The 13,939-nt window shown below is 50.7% G+C and overlaps 1 protein-coding gene across 3 annotated transcripts in view; it reads left to right on the top strand.

Moving 5' to 3' along the window:
- Positions 1-13,939, top strand: part of Hip1 (huntingtin interacting protein 1) — a 140,036-nt gene that overhangs the window by 80,788 nt on the left and 45,309 nt on the right. For 2 of the 3 annotated variants that reach the window (XM_005396796.2, XM_005396798.2), the window contains exons 2-3: positions 9,630-9,693; positions 13,685-13,827. In XM_005396796.2, coding sequence (XP_005396853.1) covers positions 9,630-9,693; positions 13,685-13,827 — 207 coding nt within the window. Of the gene's footprint in view, positions 1-6,937; positions 7,043-9,629; positions 9,694-13,684; positions 13,828-13,939 lie in introns of those variants that run through there. The other variant, XM_005396797.2, reaches the window with a different exon arrangement.

The raw sequence follows: 13,939 nt of genomic DNA, 5'->3' as shown, positions 1-13,939 counted from the left end.
TCCTCACTCCCTAATCTGCAGCGTAACAACTATTTACACATTTACATGGTATCAGCTATTGTACGTCATCCAGAAATGGTTTAAAGTACACAGGAGGTTGTGTAGGTTCTATGCAAATACCATGCTGTTTTGTATAAGCACTTGAACATCCTCAAATTTTGTATTCCCAGGGAGTACTGGAACGTGTCCCCCAGGATGCCAAGGGGTGACTGAATCTGGGGCGCAGCAGAACCTCTGACAGATAGCAGGGTAGATCTGTCCTCCATGCGTGGTTGAAAACTGTAAAGAAGCGGGGGGGAGACTAGCTCATGTTCTAGATAGTATAAATCAGTTGGTGTCATTCAAAAGGAAATCAGCTTTCTAAATTTTATATTATACAGTGGCCACCTTATACTATTAGCAGAATTATTGGGCGTATATGTTCCCCCGTCCCTTCTCATCCATTCTGCTGGTCTATCATTCACAGTGAACGCTGGGTCCAGGTAGATTCCATTCTGGTTTTCACCCACGGCATTCTCTGTCACTATCTAGAGCTGCGTACTGTTGCTTCCAGCATTAATTACATCCATTCCTGTGCCTTGTTTGTACCTTCCCTGGTGAACAGGACAGGGACACGCACCTCACCCCAGGGTCCTTCTCACCTAGCAGATGTTATAAGAGGCTTTGTTCAGAGTCTTGATGGTGGATATTCAGACTCACACTGTATCTCTTCAGTTTTCATTAAACATCTAGAACAGTGACAGCGAACCTTTCAGAGACAAGCGCCCAAACTGCAACCCCAAACCCACTTACTTATCACAAAGGGCCAACACTGCAATTAAACCTAAATACTGGTGTTTTAGTTTAAAGAAAAAAAAACTCATCCATTAGCATCTTTTGTCTTAAAAGACAAACAACACGCATGCCATAGGTTTGCTACCGCTGGTCTAGAACACAGTAGGGAAACAAAGTCAGCCTCACGTGATTTGTTCTGCGAACTCACGGTGATTGCTGGTGATGGGTGCCGCTTTCTGGGGTACCTTGTGGTCTTTGGGTCCCACTCCCTTCCCTGCCATCCCGCTGTGACCCAGATGATGGCTTGCTCATCACCTTTGCTCTCTTTCACACTGACCCCATCACAGCTGTTGGTTCACTCAACACCAGGCACCCCTGTGACCTCCCAGTTCACTTTGGCCTCTGTTTTTTCTCTCCCATCATTTTTTCCACCCTTTTTGGTTTAAAATCATTCTGGACAGGAAAGAGCAAAGTAAAATAGGAGTTTATGGTCACCATTAGATAAAAGCAGCACAGCTGTCCTTCCCTTGTTCTTTGGCTTTTGGTGCAGTAAAGCGTTGCATTGGGTGTCCTGCACATTGTCTGCTTCAGGGGTTAGCTTGGTGACTCCCTTTATTCTGTACCATTCATAGCCCCGCAGGCCCAAGCTGGTTTCTTTTCTTCATGAAGTACTTTGGATTTGCTTGGTCAGAGGAGAAGGAAGGAAGAAGGGCAATCTTTGTTCCCTGTCAACAGCTGGCCTTTGAGGACGAGGTCCACTTGCTAGTGGTGCCCAGTCCGTCGTCCTGCGTCCAGTTACTCGCTGTCCATCACGGTCTGTGAGATGCCCACCCTGGGGTTGTGCAGCAAGCAGTTCCACCCCGTGTGGCGGCCCCGCCCTGCACACAGAAGTTATTTTGTTAATGACAGTTTCTCAGTGATGCCACCATGTTTTTATTTTGATAAAATACACTTCACGTGAAGTCCCTATCGTAACCTTCTTAAAGTATACAGTTTGTAGCATTTGGGACTTTCACTGTTTCCCAAAAGAAAAGCCTTCATCCTCTCCAGCAAGGTCCACAAACACGGGTCTGCTTGTGTCTTTGCAGAATTGCTGGTTGTGGGTCATCCACGGAACCATACATGTCACGTTTTAGTCTGGCTTCTTTCCTTTAGCATGCTCTTGAGGGCCATTTACCTTGTAGCATGTATTGGTGCTGCATGTGTGTAGTAAAATATACCTGCCATAAAATATACTATTTTAACTACTAAGTGCACAGTGTGATGGCATTGGGCGCATTACTTAACCATCACCACTGTCCATCCCCAGAACTTTCTCAGCTGTCCGTACTGAACCACTGTCCCTATTAATCGATAACCCCATTCTCCCAGGCCCTGGTAACTACTATTCTACTTTCTTTCTCAAAGAATGTGAGGGCTCTAAGTATGTCCCATAAGTACAATCTTACGCAGTCTTCATCCTTCTGTGACTGGTTTATTTCCCATAGTGTAATGTCCTCAGAGTTCATCTGTGTTACAGCATAAGTTAAAATGTCCTTTTTTTAAAGACTGAGTATTCCACTACACACATATCCTGCGTTTTGCTTCCCATTCATCTGTCTATGGATACTGGGGTACTTCCCCTTGGTTCCCCTCCTTAGAGCACCCTGTTTCTTGAGGGTTTTTTTGTTTTGTTTTTTTTTTTTTACTTTTTTTTTTTTTTTTTTTTTTTTTTTTTTTTTTTTTTTTTTTTTTTTTTTTTCCAGTACTGGGGATCAAACTCAGGACCTTGCACTTGCCAGGCAGGTGCTTGTGCCACTGAGCTATATCCCCAGCCCCTTGAGGGGGTTTTTTTGCTACCGGGAATCAAACTGACAACCTTGTGCTTGCCAGGCCGGCACTGTGCCACTGAGCTGTCTCCCCAGCCCTGAGCACCCTTGTTTCTTTAGCTCTTCCGAGCACCTCCCAGGCCTGGTCACTCTCCTCCAAGACTCTAGGAGTGATTTACATTTTTTGATCTTAGCAACATTCTTCATCTGTCTCTCCTTCCACTATAAGACTCTAGAGTGTTGCCTTTTTTGGGGGGTGGGGGACCTTTGGAAGTCTGCCTAATCCTGACAGTTCACTTATTCATCATCTGTCCAGAAGTTAGGGAGGAAAGGGGAAGCCAGGATTCTAATTTTAGTAGTCCTCAGTTTATGAAGCAAAGAGCAAAGGCAAACAAAATGCTAACATAAGAAAACAGAACGCTGTATTAGCTTGGGCCACCATAACACAGGCTGAGTGGTGTAAACAACAGACATTTATATCTCGTATTCTGGAGGGTGGCGGGCATGAGGACCCTTGTCATGGCTTGCAGACAGTGGTCTCCTCGCTGTGTCCTCACCTGGGGAAGAGAGCAGGCAAGCAAGCTCTCTGTGTCTCTTTAAGAGCCCCAGTCCCATCCTTGGGCCCCATCCCCGTAATCTCACCTCAACTCATCTCCCAAAGTCCCCACATCCAGATAGATACCCAGGCTTCAACATCAGACTTTGGAAGGGACGTAATTCAGCCCATAGCCAATACCTTTTATAAAAACGTGAGCATGACTCAAAGTGTTGAGCTACAAGGAGCCTAGCTAAGTAGTAAAGGACAGAAGAAAGAACAGGTGGATGCCGTCAGCTGGGCAGCTTACACTGAAGTAGCAAAATTCTTCATTGAGGAGAGAGAAAGAAGTGGGGACAGAGAGGCTGGGGCATCCCCGATGGGAAACGTAACGTCCAGCTAGCGAGGCGCACAAGGCGGATGGGGCTGATGGTGTTCAGCGAGCATTGGGCAGATGGCCCTGCTTCATCCCCTAGCCTGTCCGCCTGCTAGGAGCAGTGCGTGCCCCAGGGAGCAGCAGGGAGCAAGTCCTCACCCTCAGAGCTTGCACTCTAGCAGGGAGAGCCTGGCAATAAGCATGTGATCAAACAGGGAAATTTGAGGTTGAGCTATAACCCGTTCTGGGAAACAACCAGACTGCTGGGAGTTGTGATATAAAGAGATACTGCAGAGCAAGGAATAGGAGATAGTTTGGATCAGGAAGCTAGGAGGAGCTGGGATTTGAACACCCTCAGCCTTGCTAAATATGGAAGACCATTGCTGGTACAAGGACCATTGAGAACAGAGGGAAAGAATTTAAAATGTTGGGGGAACAATATTTTAACAGCAGTAAGGGTAATAGGAGGCATTGCTCCTGGGAGGTCCCTCGAAGCAGGCAGACAAGGTTGTGTGCATGTTTTTATGTGGATTGTCCTGGCCACTGCATGTAGAGTTGCTTGGGAAGGACGGTCTTACTGCGTGGCTGTCTTGGTGGCCCAGTGGAGATGGAAGAGTGGTTTGGTCTGGGTGGAAGCAGTGAGCAATGGAGACGTTTGGAGATAGAACAGACAGCGCTCTTGGTGAGTGGGGTGGCCATCCAGGGTGACCGCTAGGTGATGGGGCTGAAGCTGGCTGGTGTCGTGAGAATGAGGGGCAGGGGAGGTTGGCAGTGGGGGGTGTGTGCCGGCAGAAGGTCAGGTTCAAAGCTGCGGGCCTAGACACAATCACTAAGGAATGAGTGTAGGTAGACAGAGATCTGGGATGAGCTGTGGAGGACGGGGACAACTTGTGTTGGACTGTGGGAAGTTTCTGCCTAGGCACAGTGAGGGACCAGGGGATGCTCTTCAATGGACCGGCTTTGAGTTGTGGCTCCACTTTTTCTGTGTTGTTTGATGCTGAGGATGGAACCCACGGCCTGGTGCCTGCTGAGCACCTGCTGTTCCACTGACACCTGCCCCAAGTCCTGTCTGTGCTGCCTGGGGCAGCTTGATTTGGAATCAGATACTTGCCCTCCAGGGCCCAAGGGAGGGTCTGAAGCAAATCACCTGGCACTGCCCGGTGGGAGCCGGGGGCTGCTGCTGCTGCTGCTGCCACCATTAATGTGACAACTGCAGATGGCCCACGCTTAGGATGCTTCCATGTACATTTCTTTGGCATCACAGTGGTGCAAAAGCACCTCCATACAACCATTCTGCTTTTCACTCTCGGTTCAATTTCCAGTAAACTCTGTGAAAGTCAGTACTTTGTTATAAAACAGGCTTTGTGATGGGTAACTTTGCCCAGATTTAAGAGAATTTTTTTTTTCTTTTTTTTTTGAGACAAAGTCTTGCTCTGTAGTTCAGGTCAGCCTTGAACTCACTGTGTAGCCCAGGCTGGCCCCAAACTTATGGCAATTCTGCCTCCGCCTCCTGAGGGCTGGGATTACAGGTGTACAGCACTATGCCCAGCCAGACTTTGCCCAGCTTTAGGCTAATGTAAGTATGTTGAAACATGTAAAGGTGGACAGGCTAAGCTGTGATATTCAACAGGCTAGATGTATTAAGTGCATTATTTTCTGCTTGTTTTTTTTTGTTTGTTTTTTTGTTTGTTTGTTTGTTTTTCTCCGGTACCGGGAACCGAACTCACGACCTTGCGCTTGCCAGGCAGGCGCTTTGCCGCTGAGCTAAATCCCCAGCCCCTTCTGCTTGTTTTTTTAGACAGGGTCTTGCTATGCTCCCTTTATAGCCCAACCTGGCCTTGAACTCATTAGGTATCCCAGCTGACCTCAAACTTGCAGTGATCCTCCTGCCTCAGCCTCCAGTGCTGGAATTACGGGCATGCACCACCACACCCAACTTACTAAATACATTTTCAACTTACAGTAGGTTTATTGAAATGTGACACTGCCATAATCTGAGGGACATGTGTACTCTTTTATTCCTGATCAGGGTAACAATTTCAGACCTTGATGTCACCAAATGTCAGGTGTCACAGCTAAGACCGGTGCAGTCTCACTGGTGTGCACCCCCTGCTGCAGGATGCTGTGTGTGACTTCTGTGCCTTGCTAGTCTCTTCACATGTCACAGGCTCATCAGGTCTCAGCTTGGGCTGAACTTTCTCTGTCTTAGCTCAGACGTGATGTCCTGGCTCTTGCCCTGAGCGGCCCACCTGTGTTGTGACACGATATGCCAGAGCAGACTCAGTGCTGTTTCTCTGCTCCACACGTCTCACCTTCCCCTTCCCCTCAGCGGTAGTGTTGCTCCCTGGTGGAGCTAAGGACCCACAGGACCCTGTTTTGCCCACGTCTCAGGATCAGGCACTTGGGGAAGAAGATTCTTTGGGCCCTGAGCAGGATGAGTTTGGTTCATGGATGCAGAGAACCATAACAGGAATGCAGGCTGTCGGGGAGGAAGGAGGCCAAGAGCACAGGCCCCATGGCCCTGGGCCTGTTTCTCACAAGCTTCCAAGACTGCTAAGTGCCACCATAGGTGCTAGTGGTTCCCAGTCAGTCTTCCATCCCCAGGTTGAGCAGCCGTTGCTGAGGCCACAGGTGGTAGCCACCCAGGCCTTCCCCGGAACAAGCGGCTCCCTCCTCCTTTGCCTCAGTTCATTTTCTGTTGCTATAACAGAATGCCAGAGACTGGGTAACTTGTAAAGGAAAGAAGCATAGTTAGTGCATGGTACTGAGGCTAGGAAGTCCAAGGGCAAGGACCTAGTGCTGCTTCCCTTGATGGTGGACAGTAGAAGGGCAAGTGGGCATGTGCAGAAGAGGCCACACATATAAGGACCTACTCTTCTGGCAAGGTGTCACTCCCTTATAGCCACCAAATTGCCTCTTAGAGGCCCCACCTCCCAGTACCACCAATGGCAATCAGATTTCAACATGAGTTTCCAGAGGGACGAACCTTAGCGCGGTGCGTGCTCTTTATGTTTCTATTTCATTTCGTGCTTTCTCCTCCTACCAGGGCCGTCCTGTGGTCCCTCATTTCAGGGTAGCCACCCCCACACAGAGCACATCCTCTCTGCCCGCCCCTGCATGGAACCTTTGCGAGCCAGCCTGGCCTTGGCAGCCCAAGGGCTGGGGCCCTGCCAGGAGCTGTGTGCATGAGCGGGCAGTGCCCAGCTGGCCCCACAGGCCGGTCTAGGACCTGCTCCCCCCAGAAGCAAATCCCGAAAGGGCAGCCATTGGTCACAGCCTGACTGGGCTGTCCCCAGGGAGCGAGGATGGGGGGTGGGGAGGACGGAGGAGGGGCTGGAAGAAAGCCGCCCTTCCTGTGGTGCCCGCTGCTAATTGGCTCTCTGGGAGCAGCTTGGGACACAGGGGCCAGCTGGGGCAGGAAGTGGTACACAATGCTGCTCTTTCAGGGCGACTGCGCTGGTCTGGTCTCAGGTCCCGTGTGACTCCAGGGAAAGCTGGAGGACAGCCTGTTCTCAGAGGATGTTCTCTAACCTAGACTCCCCTCCGGAGGTGAGCCACTGAGCCCTGAGCTGCCACCCTCTGCCCTGGGGGTACCGCTCCCCCAGGCATTGGCCTAGAAAGGGGCGGGACCAGTTCAGACCCAGTGATTTCCTCCAGAGTCTGGGACTTCAGGGACCAGGAGCAGTCTCTGAGCTGCTAGGGATCGCATCTGGGACTCTTAGGGGGATTTAGGGTACAGCAAAACCTAGGACCTTACCAAGTTGTGGGCCTGTGGGGACACAGAAGCAGGATCCCTACCCTCGGGACTTAATCTTAGAGGGGAAGGAAGGCAGTATACTAAGTATCAAACATACTAACAGACTTCAAAATTCAAAGTTAACAAAAAGAAGAAAGAAAAACAAATGTGGCCTGGGTAGCTTAGTAAGACCCAAAAAAGGTGAAATGTGGGCGGTGCTCTGTAAACAGGTAGATGCATGCAGTATGGGATGGGATATAGAGGCAGGATCTCAGGCACAGGGTGTTCAGCAGGGACTGAACCCCTGGTCCTAGCAGGAGACTTTAGCCCTGGAAACCTGAAGGAGGTGACATTGCTGGGGCCTTGGGTGACCCACAACTTGCTTAAGAGCCCAGCGTGCTGAGACTTATGCTCAGCCCCGATCGGTATGCTGAGCCCCGCCCTTGTCCCTGAAGCCGGGCTGTGGCCTCCAACCACGGGACAGCCAGTGCCCAGCCGTGTCCACTAGGTGAAGCGCAGCAGGGATGATGGTGGGCACGCTGGCTGCAGTAAGAAGCTCCCAGGAGCCACCCAGCCCAGGAGAGACTCGGGGACTGCCCCATGGAGGGCAGCTGGGCTCACAGGTGCCTGTAGCTGCCACTTTAGGGAGCAGCTTCTGTCTGGTGCTAGGCTAGGCCCTTGTCTCTTGGACTCATACTGGCAGGCAGTGACTCTGATGCCCACACGGATGCTGTCCCACACTTCCCTTGGGTCACTGAGGAAGGATGGGAGGGGCATTTGTCTGCTTCTTTGCCTGCTCAAGAGCCTTCTGTGGACCCCCAGTACCTTTCACGTCGTAACTCCTTGCCCTGATGTTCCGGACCTTTAAAATAGTCTAAAAGTAGGAAGGGACCTAGAAATCACCTAGTTCAGGGTGAGCCTGTAAGGCTTTTTCAGTCACCTGAAGTAGTGACTTACTGGCAAGCTGATTGTGTCCAGAATTTATCTACTTCAGGATAGTCTGAGGCACTAGGGCTTCGGTGGCTGGTGGGGTACAGTGAGGGTCTGTGAGCTGCAGCAGTCCAGCCAGCACCTGGTTCTGCACAACCTCACTGGCTTGTTCGTGTATTCATTTAGTCTTCAGTGACAGAGTTGGATAATTGTGATGGAGACCGTGTGACCTGTAAAACCTCAAATATTTCCTGATATTTGCTATTTACACAAAAAAGACTGGCCCTAGTCCAGCCTTCCTAATGGTTGATGCTAGACGACTCTTCATATTTGTGTGTGTTTGGGCTTTTCCATAATGAAAGGTTAAGAAAACACTTTGATCCTAGGAGTCATCTCACTCCCAGAAATCCACGCCTTGGAAAGAAAAGCATCCATTACTAAGGCTCTTTGTGTGTGTGTGTGTGTAGGAACCCTAACAGGTTGTTGATGTGGGTTGGAGTGATTAATGTCTGTGGAAGGGAATCAAGCAAAGTTGTAGAAAGGAAAACTTTCCACTACATAAGAAATAGCCTACAGGATATGATCTTGTTTATGTGTTTGTGTAACTTTTCTTCATACATGTGTGTTATTAAATTTAAGAGAATTGTAGCTGGGCACAGTGGTACCCACCTGTAGTGTCTATAATCCCTGCCTTTCAGGAAGCTGAGGCAGGAGGATTGCAAATTCGAGTCCCATCTGGGCAATTTAGTAAGACTGTCTCAAAAATAAAAAGGGATGGGGATGTAGCTCAGCACACCCTGAGCTGAGTCCCTAGTACCACAAAAATAGTAAATAAATAAATAAATAAATAAATAAGCAAGCAAGCTAATAAATAATTTAAAAAGGGAATTGTGATTATAAAAAACAACTGGAAAGACATATTTTTAATGTCCTTCAATGTAATGAAGGAAAAGGAAATTTATTGAGGAGTCGAAAAATGCCCAAGAATGAGAAAGTGAGAGACTGGAGTAGCAGCCGGGAAGGCCCTGTGGAAGGTCTTAGAGGTGACAGGGGCAGCTGGATGGTCTCAGGCCACATTCGCTCCCTGACATCAGGGCCCCTTCCTCCTGCTCCCCAAGGAATAATGTTTCCCCGGGGGATGAAAAGCCTTCCTTTGTGCAGGCTTTAATTGCCGTGTTGTTGTGCCAAGTGAATGAGTGGCAGGCGGGCGCAGCAGCTGGGCACCACCAATGCCAGGCAGCCAAGCCCGCTCCATCCAGGACCGCCGGGACCAGCTGGCCTGGGAGTGCTGCCCACCTCTGCCCCCAGCTGGGTGCCTGCAGAGGAACCAGCCTCCCTTGGCAGAGGGGGTCCGCCAGGGAGAGGAGCATCGGAGCAGGAGGAAGGGACGGCCACCGCAGGGTCTCAGCCCCTCTCAGAGGCTTATTCATCATATCCTCCCTTCCCCTCCCCCTCCCTCTTGTTTTGCAGACCGTCAGCATCAATAAGGCCATTAATACGCAGGAAGTGGCCGTGAAGGAAAAACACGCCAGAAATATCCTTTTGGATGTTGGGGAAGGCCAGCCCTGAGGAGAGTCAAGCCATGGGGACAGAAGTCAGGGAGAAGCTCCTGCGCAACAGCAGGAGGGGACCCCCTTCCTGGCCAGGTGCCTGTAGGCTGGAGCAGCTTCTGGGGGCAGCTGCGGACTGTCCAAGAGCACTGGCTTCAGGGTACACAGACATCGGGGTGGGAAGGACCCACAAGGCCATCCAGCCCAGTCCTTCCAACCTGCCTTTGAGGTGCTCGCGGGGCTCACCACCTGTCTTTGCAAAGCCTTCCAGGCCTCTGCATTTTGCCCGTAACAACCGCACTGACCACCTCCCAGGAGACACAGTGATGTCCCTTCTCCTTGAAAGGTTAAAAAGAAGTCTCAGCCGCAGTTAAACTGAGGCAGGGGTCAACATGCAAGTAAGACCACCTGGTGAGCAGGCGCGGCCTGTGCCAGAGAGCCCAAGGGAGCTGGTAGCTTGAAAGTCCTCCAAGGCCACCACACTGGGCCGGCCATCGTGAGGCCTTTGCTGTATAAGAGGTACAGGCACACCCTGGCCGAGGGTTTCCCTGGGACCCTGTGACCTTCTGAGCTCTGAGGAGCTGGACCCTGAAGGTGGGGTGGACTGCAGGGCCCATGGAGGCTGGCTTCATTGGCCATGGTAAACCTCTGCTTGCCTGGGCTCGTGCGGGTCACTTTGCCCCAGCAGTCAGATCATCGCTGCTTGTCCTAAAGCTGCCCGGCCTTGGCCCCTGGAGGAGACCCACCAGGTTAGATGGCCAGAGACAGTCAGTGCTGCTCCCCATGGTGTACTCTTGTGGAGCTGTGCTCTGGCTGGAATTAAGACTTTGCTATGGACAGTGGGGCTACAGCACCTCTGCAGTAACGCAGAAGCCTGACCCAGGAGTGAGGCTAGCTAGTTCCTGCTTCCTTTCTACCCCAAAAACGTTGCTGAGCCAGGCTTGTTTTGCTCACCATGCAGTATGCCAGTCACTGAAAGGGCGGGTTTTGGGAAAGAGCTCATTCATGTGAAGACAGAAGAGCCGGTCTCTGACTGCCTCCCAAGGGATGGGGTTTAAAGGCATCTATGGGATAAAGAAGTAGGGTGGTCTGAGGCATGATGGGAAGAAGCAGAGTAAGGTAATCAGTGATCTGATCATAGATATTCAAACCCATGGCTCCTGATAGGAGGCGTGTTCTGAGTGTGTGCAGGTATGGTGTTGGCCTTCTGACCCAAGTGAAGAGGTCGGTGGCTTCAACTGATTGGAGCTAGACAAGGCCACCTCCTAATTCCTAAAAAGAAAAAGATTTAATCAAGCCAGACATGGTTGCACACACTTGTAATCCCAGCACTCTGGGAGACTGAGGCAGGAGGATCACAAGTTTAAGCCCACCCTGGCCAGTTTAGTGAGATCCTGTCTCAAAAAAAATTTTAAAGGGCTGGGAATATAGCTTAGTGTGAAAGCAGTGGGTGTAATCCCCAGTAACAAAACAAAACAAAACAGCACCATTAACTTGACCTCAGAGGGGTTAACAGTGGTACTGTGGGTGAAATACATTATTGTTTAGCTAAGCAACTTCTAAGATCAGGGATGAAAGCAAGTAACTAGAAGCAAGTAAAGCTAGAGGTTTCAGTTTTTCCTTTAGCCTCAAAAGGCCCAGTCACTCTCCTTTACTGCAGCATACTCTGTCCCTCACCAGGGTTAAAGAGCAACAAGAGCTCTTATTTTAAATGCCGGGTAGAAGACTGGGTCCTGACCCCTCCTGGCTGAGGATGTGTGGTCAGTCTGGAGACAGGCAGTCGGCAGAGACTGGGGACCTCTTCGGGTGGGGGGTCGGTGAGTTCAGAGAGGCCGGGCCTTGGAGGGAGGGTACCTGGGGTACCACCCAGGGCTCCGTGGCTCACTCCGAGACCTTAGTTAGGGTCTCGGATCCTCAGTTCACCTTTCCGTTAAAGAGTTGGCCAAAGAAAATTTTCTGGAGGGAGCATTCTGGCTCTGTTATTTGTGACTCTCTCAGATTGGCAGTTTCTGTATGGTGGATAGATGTTCCAAACATCAGCTCCCTGTGATATGGGTTTAAAATGCCCGGTTAAAAAGATGAGTAAACATCCTCTATCAGGTCTTTTATCAGCTCTTCTGGATCCCAACTGAATAAGCATTAACAATCTGACTTCAGAAATGCAGTTCAGACAGTCATTTATCATAGATGCCTGCCTGGGAACGGGCTGGTCCCCTACCATCGTGTCCACTCCCAAAGGGCCTGGGGCTGAGTCTTTTTTTTTTTTTTTTTTTTGTCTTTTTGAGGCAGGGTCTCTATGCAGTTCAGGCTGACCTTGAGCTCACTTTGTAGCCCAGGCTGGTCTCGAACTCGCAACGATCCTCCTGCCTCAGCCTCCCGAGTGCTGGGATTACAGGCATGAGCCACCACGCCCGGCTCTGAGTCTTATTATTTTTCTACCTGGGCATCTGTTGCAGGACCTGACAAATACTTAGGGGTCATAAAAAGGCTCATAAAACCAAAGACTGCTGGGCAGGTCTCCTGGCTTCTTTCAGAGTCAGGATGCCAGCTGGCTCCAGACCTGTGTGGCTTATGTGTAGACGGAGGCTGCTGGTTTCAGCAAGGAGCCAGAATAGGCCGCTGCCACCTCCTGCCTGCTTCTGTCTCGTCTGAGCGTAGAACCAAAGTGTGTATCCCTGTGATGTGAGAAATCGCGCTAACACCAAAAGCTGAGTTCAGCTTCTCAACCCAAAAGTCTGTGTTCACAGCCACCCCTCTCAGAATGACAGTTTCATCCAGGGAAGGCACCTTCAGCTCAGGAGCAAAACAACATGTGTTCTGGATGAGTCACTGCTCTGTGACCCCAGGCGAGTCCTTTTCCCTAAACAATGCCAGGCTCCTCACCTCTGTCTGGAGGAAGAGGCTTCCAGTCTGAGCAAAGGGCTTGCTCAGGGCTGATGGTCCTTGGTAAGGGGGCCTCGAGGCCTCATTAGGCAAAGACTCGTGGAAACCTCTTCTCCAGAAATGGCTCACTAATGACTAGGATCTGAGTGCTAAACCGGAAACCATGCAAAGCCAGATGGACGTTGATTGCATGCTGACTACAGCAGGCAGTCTGCAGGTGGTGGGTGCATTTAGAGTTGGATCTGGAAAGGAGTGGCCCCAGGACCCCATATGCAGGGCAGGGCGTTGGGAATGTCCCTGAAGGAAGCTAGGAAGATTGGTAGAAGAGGTGGGGCTCCAGGCATTTGGAGACTGCAAGAAGGGCGTTTTAGACAAAGACTTTCAAAGGGACAAGTAAGGTTGGTTGACTGGTGAGGGTTTGTAGGTGCTGCGAAGAAGAGGACCCCAGAGAATCAGCTGGTCAGGGTGGAGGACTCCCCACATAGCCAGGGTCTGGGATGGAGCACTGCAGCACACGCTCACTTACATTCACGCGTTCATTTACAGTACGAAAGGTAGGGCTAGGGCTTCGTGCATGCTAGGCAAGGGCTCTACCACTGAGCTACAGCCCCCAGCCCTCACCCTCACTTAATAATCTCTAAGAAATAATAATCTCTAAGAAAGAATTCTGAGAAGGTGACATGTATTAGTAAAATGTTAGGTGTGTTTATTCCCCAAGGGTCCCACCACCCACTTGGCACACCCAGAAGAGGGCAAGCCAGGACTGCACCTGGCCCTGGGGACATGTGTACAAGTTAGGAAGAATCACACTGTCAAGATGCTTCTGTCCCTGAGGAAATTTTCTCACAAGACAGATCTCACCAGAAAAGGGCATTTTATTGCCATCAGCTCAAAAATTGTCAGAATGAACGCCCAGTTCTCTAGGCCTTAGCCATGAGCAATGTCCCAAGTACCCTCACCCCCTACCCTGAAAGTAGCCCCATGTGACCTGAGGAGCTGCCAGACCCTCTTCAGTAGCCAGTTGCTGCTCTGCCCTGGGTGTTAGTTGCCTGTGGCGGGGCCCACACCTTTGTTTTCCATGACTCCCCTCACCGTGCATCCTGGGCACCCACCATGAGAAAGGGGCTCAGACCTTCTGGTCTGTCGTCAACCGGCTGCCTCTCTCCAGCAACGCCATGCTCTGCTGGAAGTTCTGCCACGTCTTCCACAAACTCCTCCGCGATGGACACCCGAACGTGAGTTCCTGAGGGTACAGGGGAGGCCTTGGAGCCAGAGAAGCATGTGGGGAAGTGACTGCTGGGGCCACAAGGCTGGGGTCCACTGCCACACTGCACCCTTCTCCCGCCC

Source organism: Chinchilla lanigera, unplaced genomic scaffold (assembly GCF_000276665.1).
Source record: "Chinchilla lanigera isolate Chin_1 unplaced genomic scaffold, ChiLan1.0 scaffold00055, whole genome shotgun sequence".
Taxonomy (NCBI): Eukaryota; Metazoa; Chordata; class Mammalia; order Rodentia; family Chinchillidae; genus Chinchilla; species Chinchilla lanigera.
This window is presented reverse-complemented; position numbering and strand designations above follow the sequence as displayed.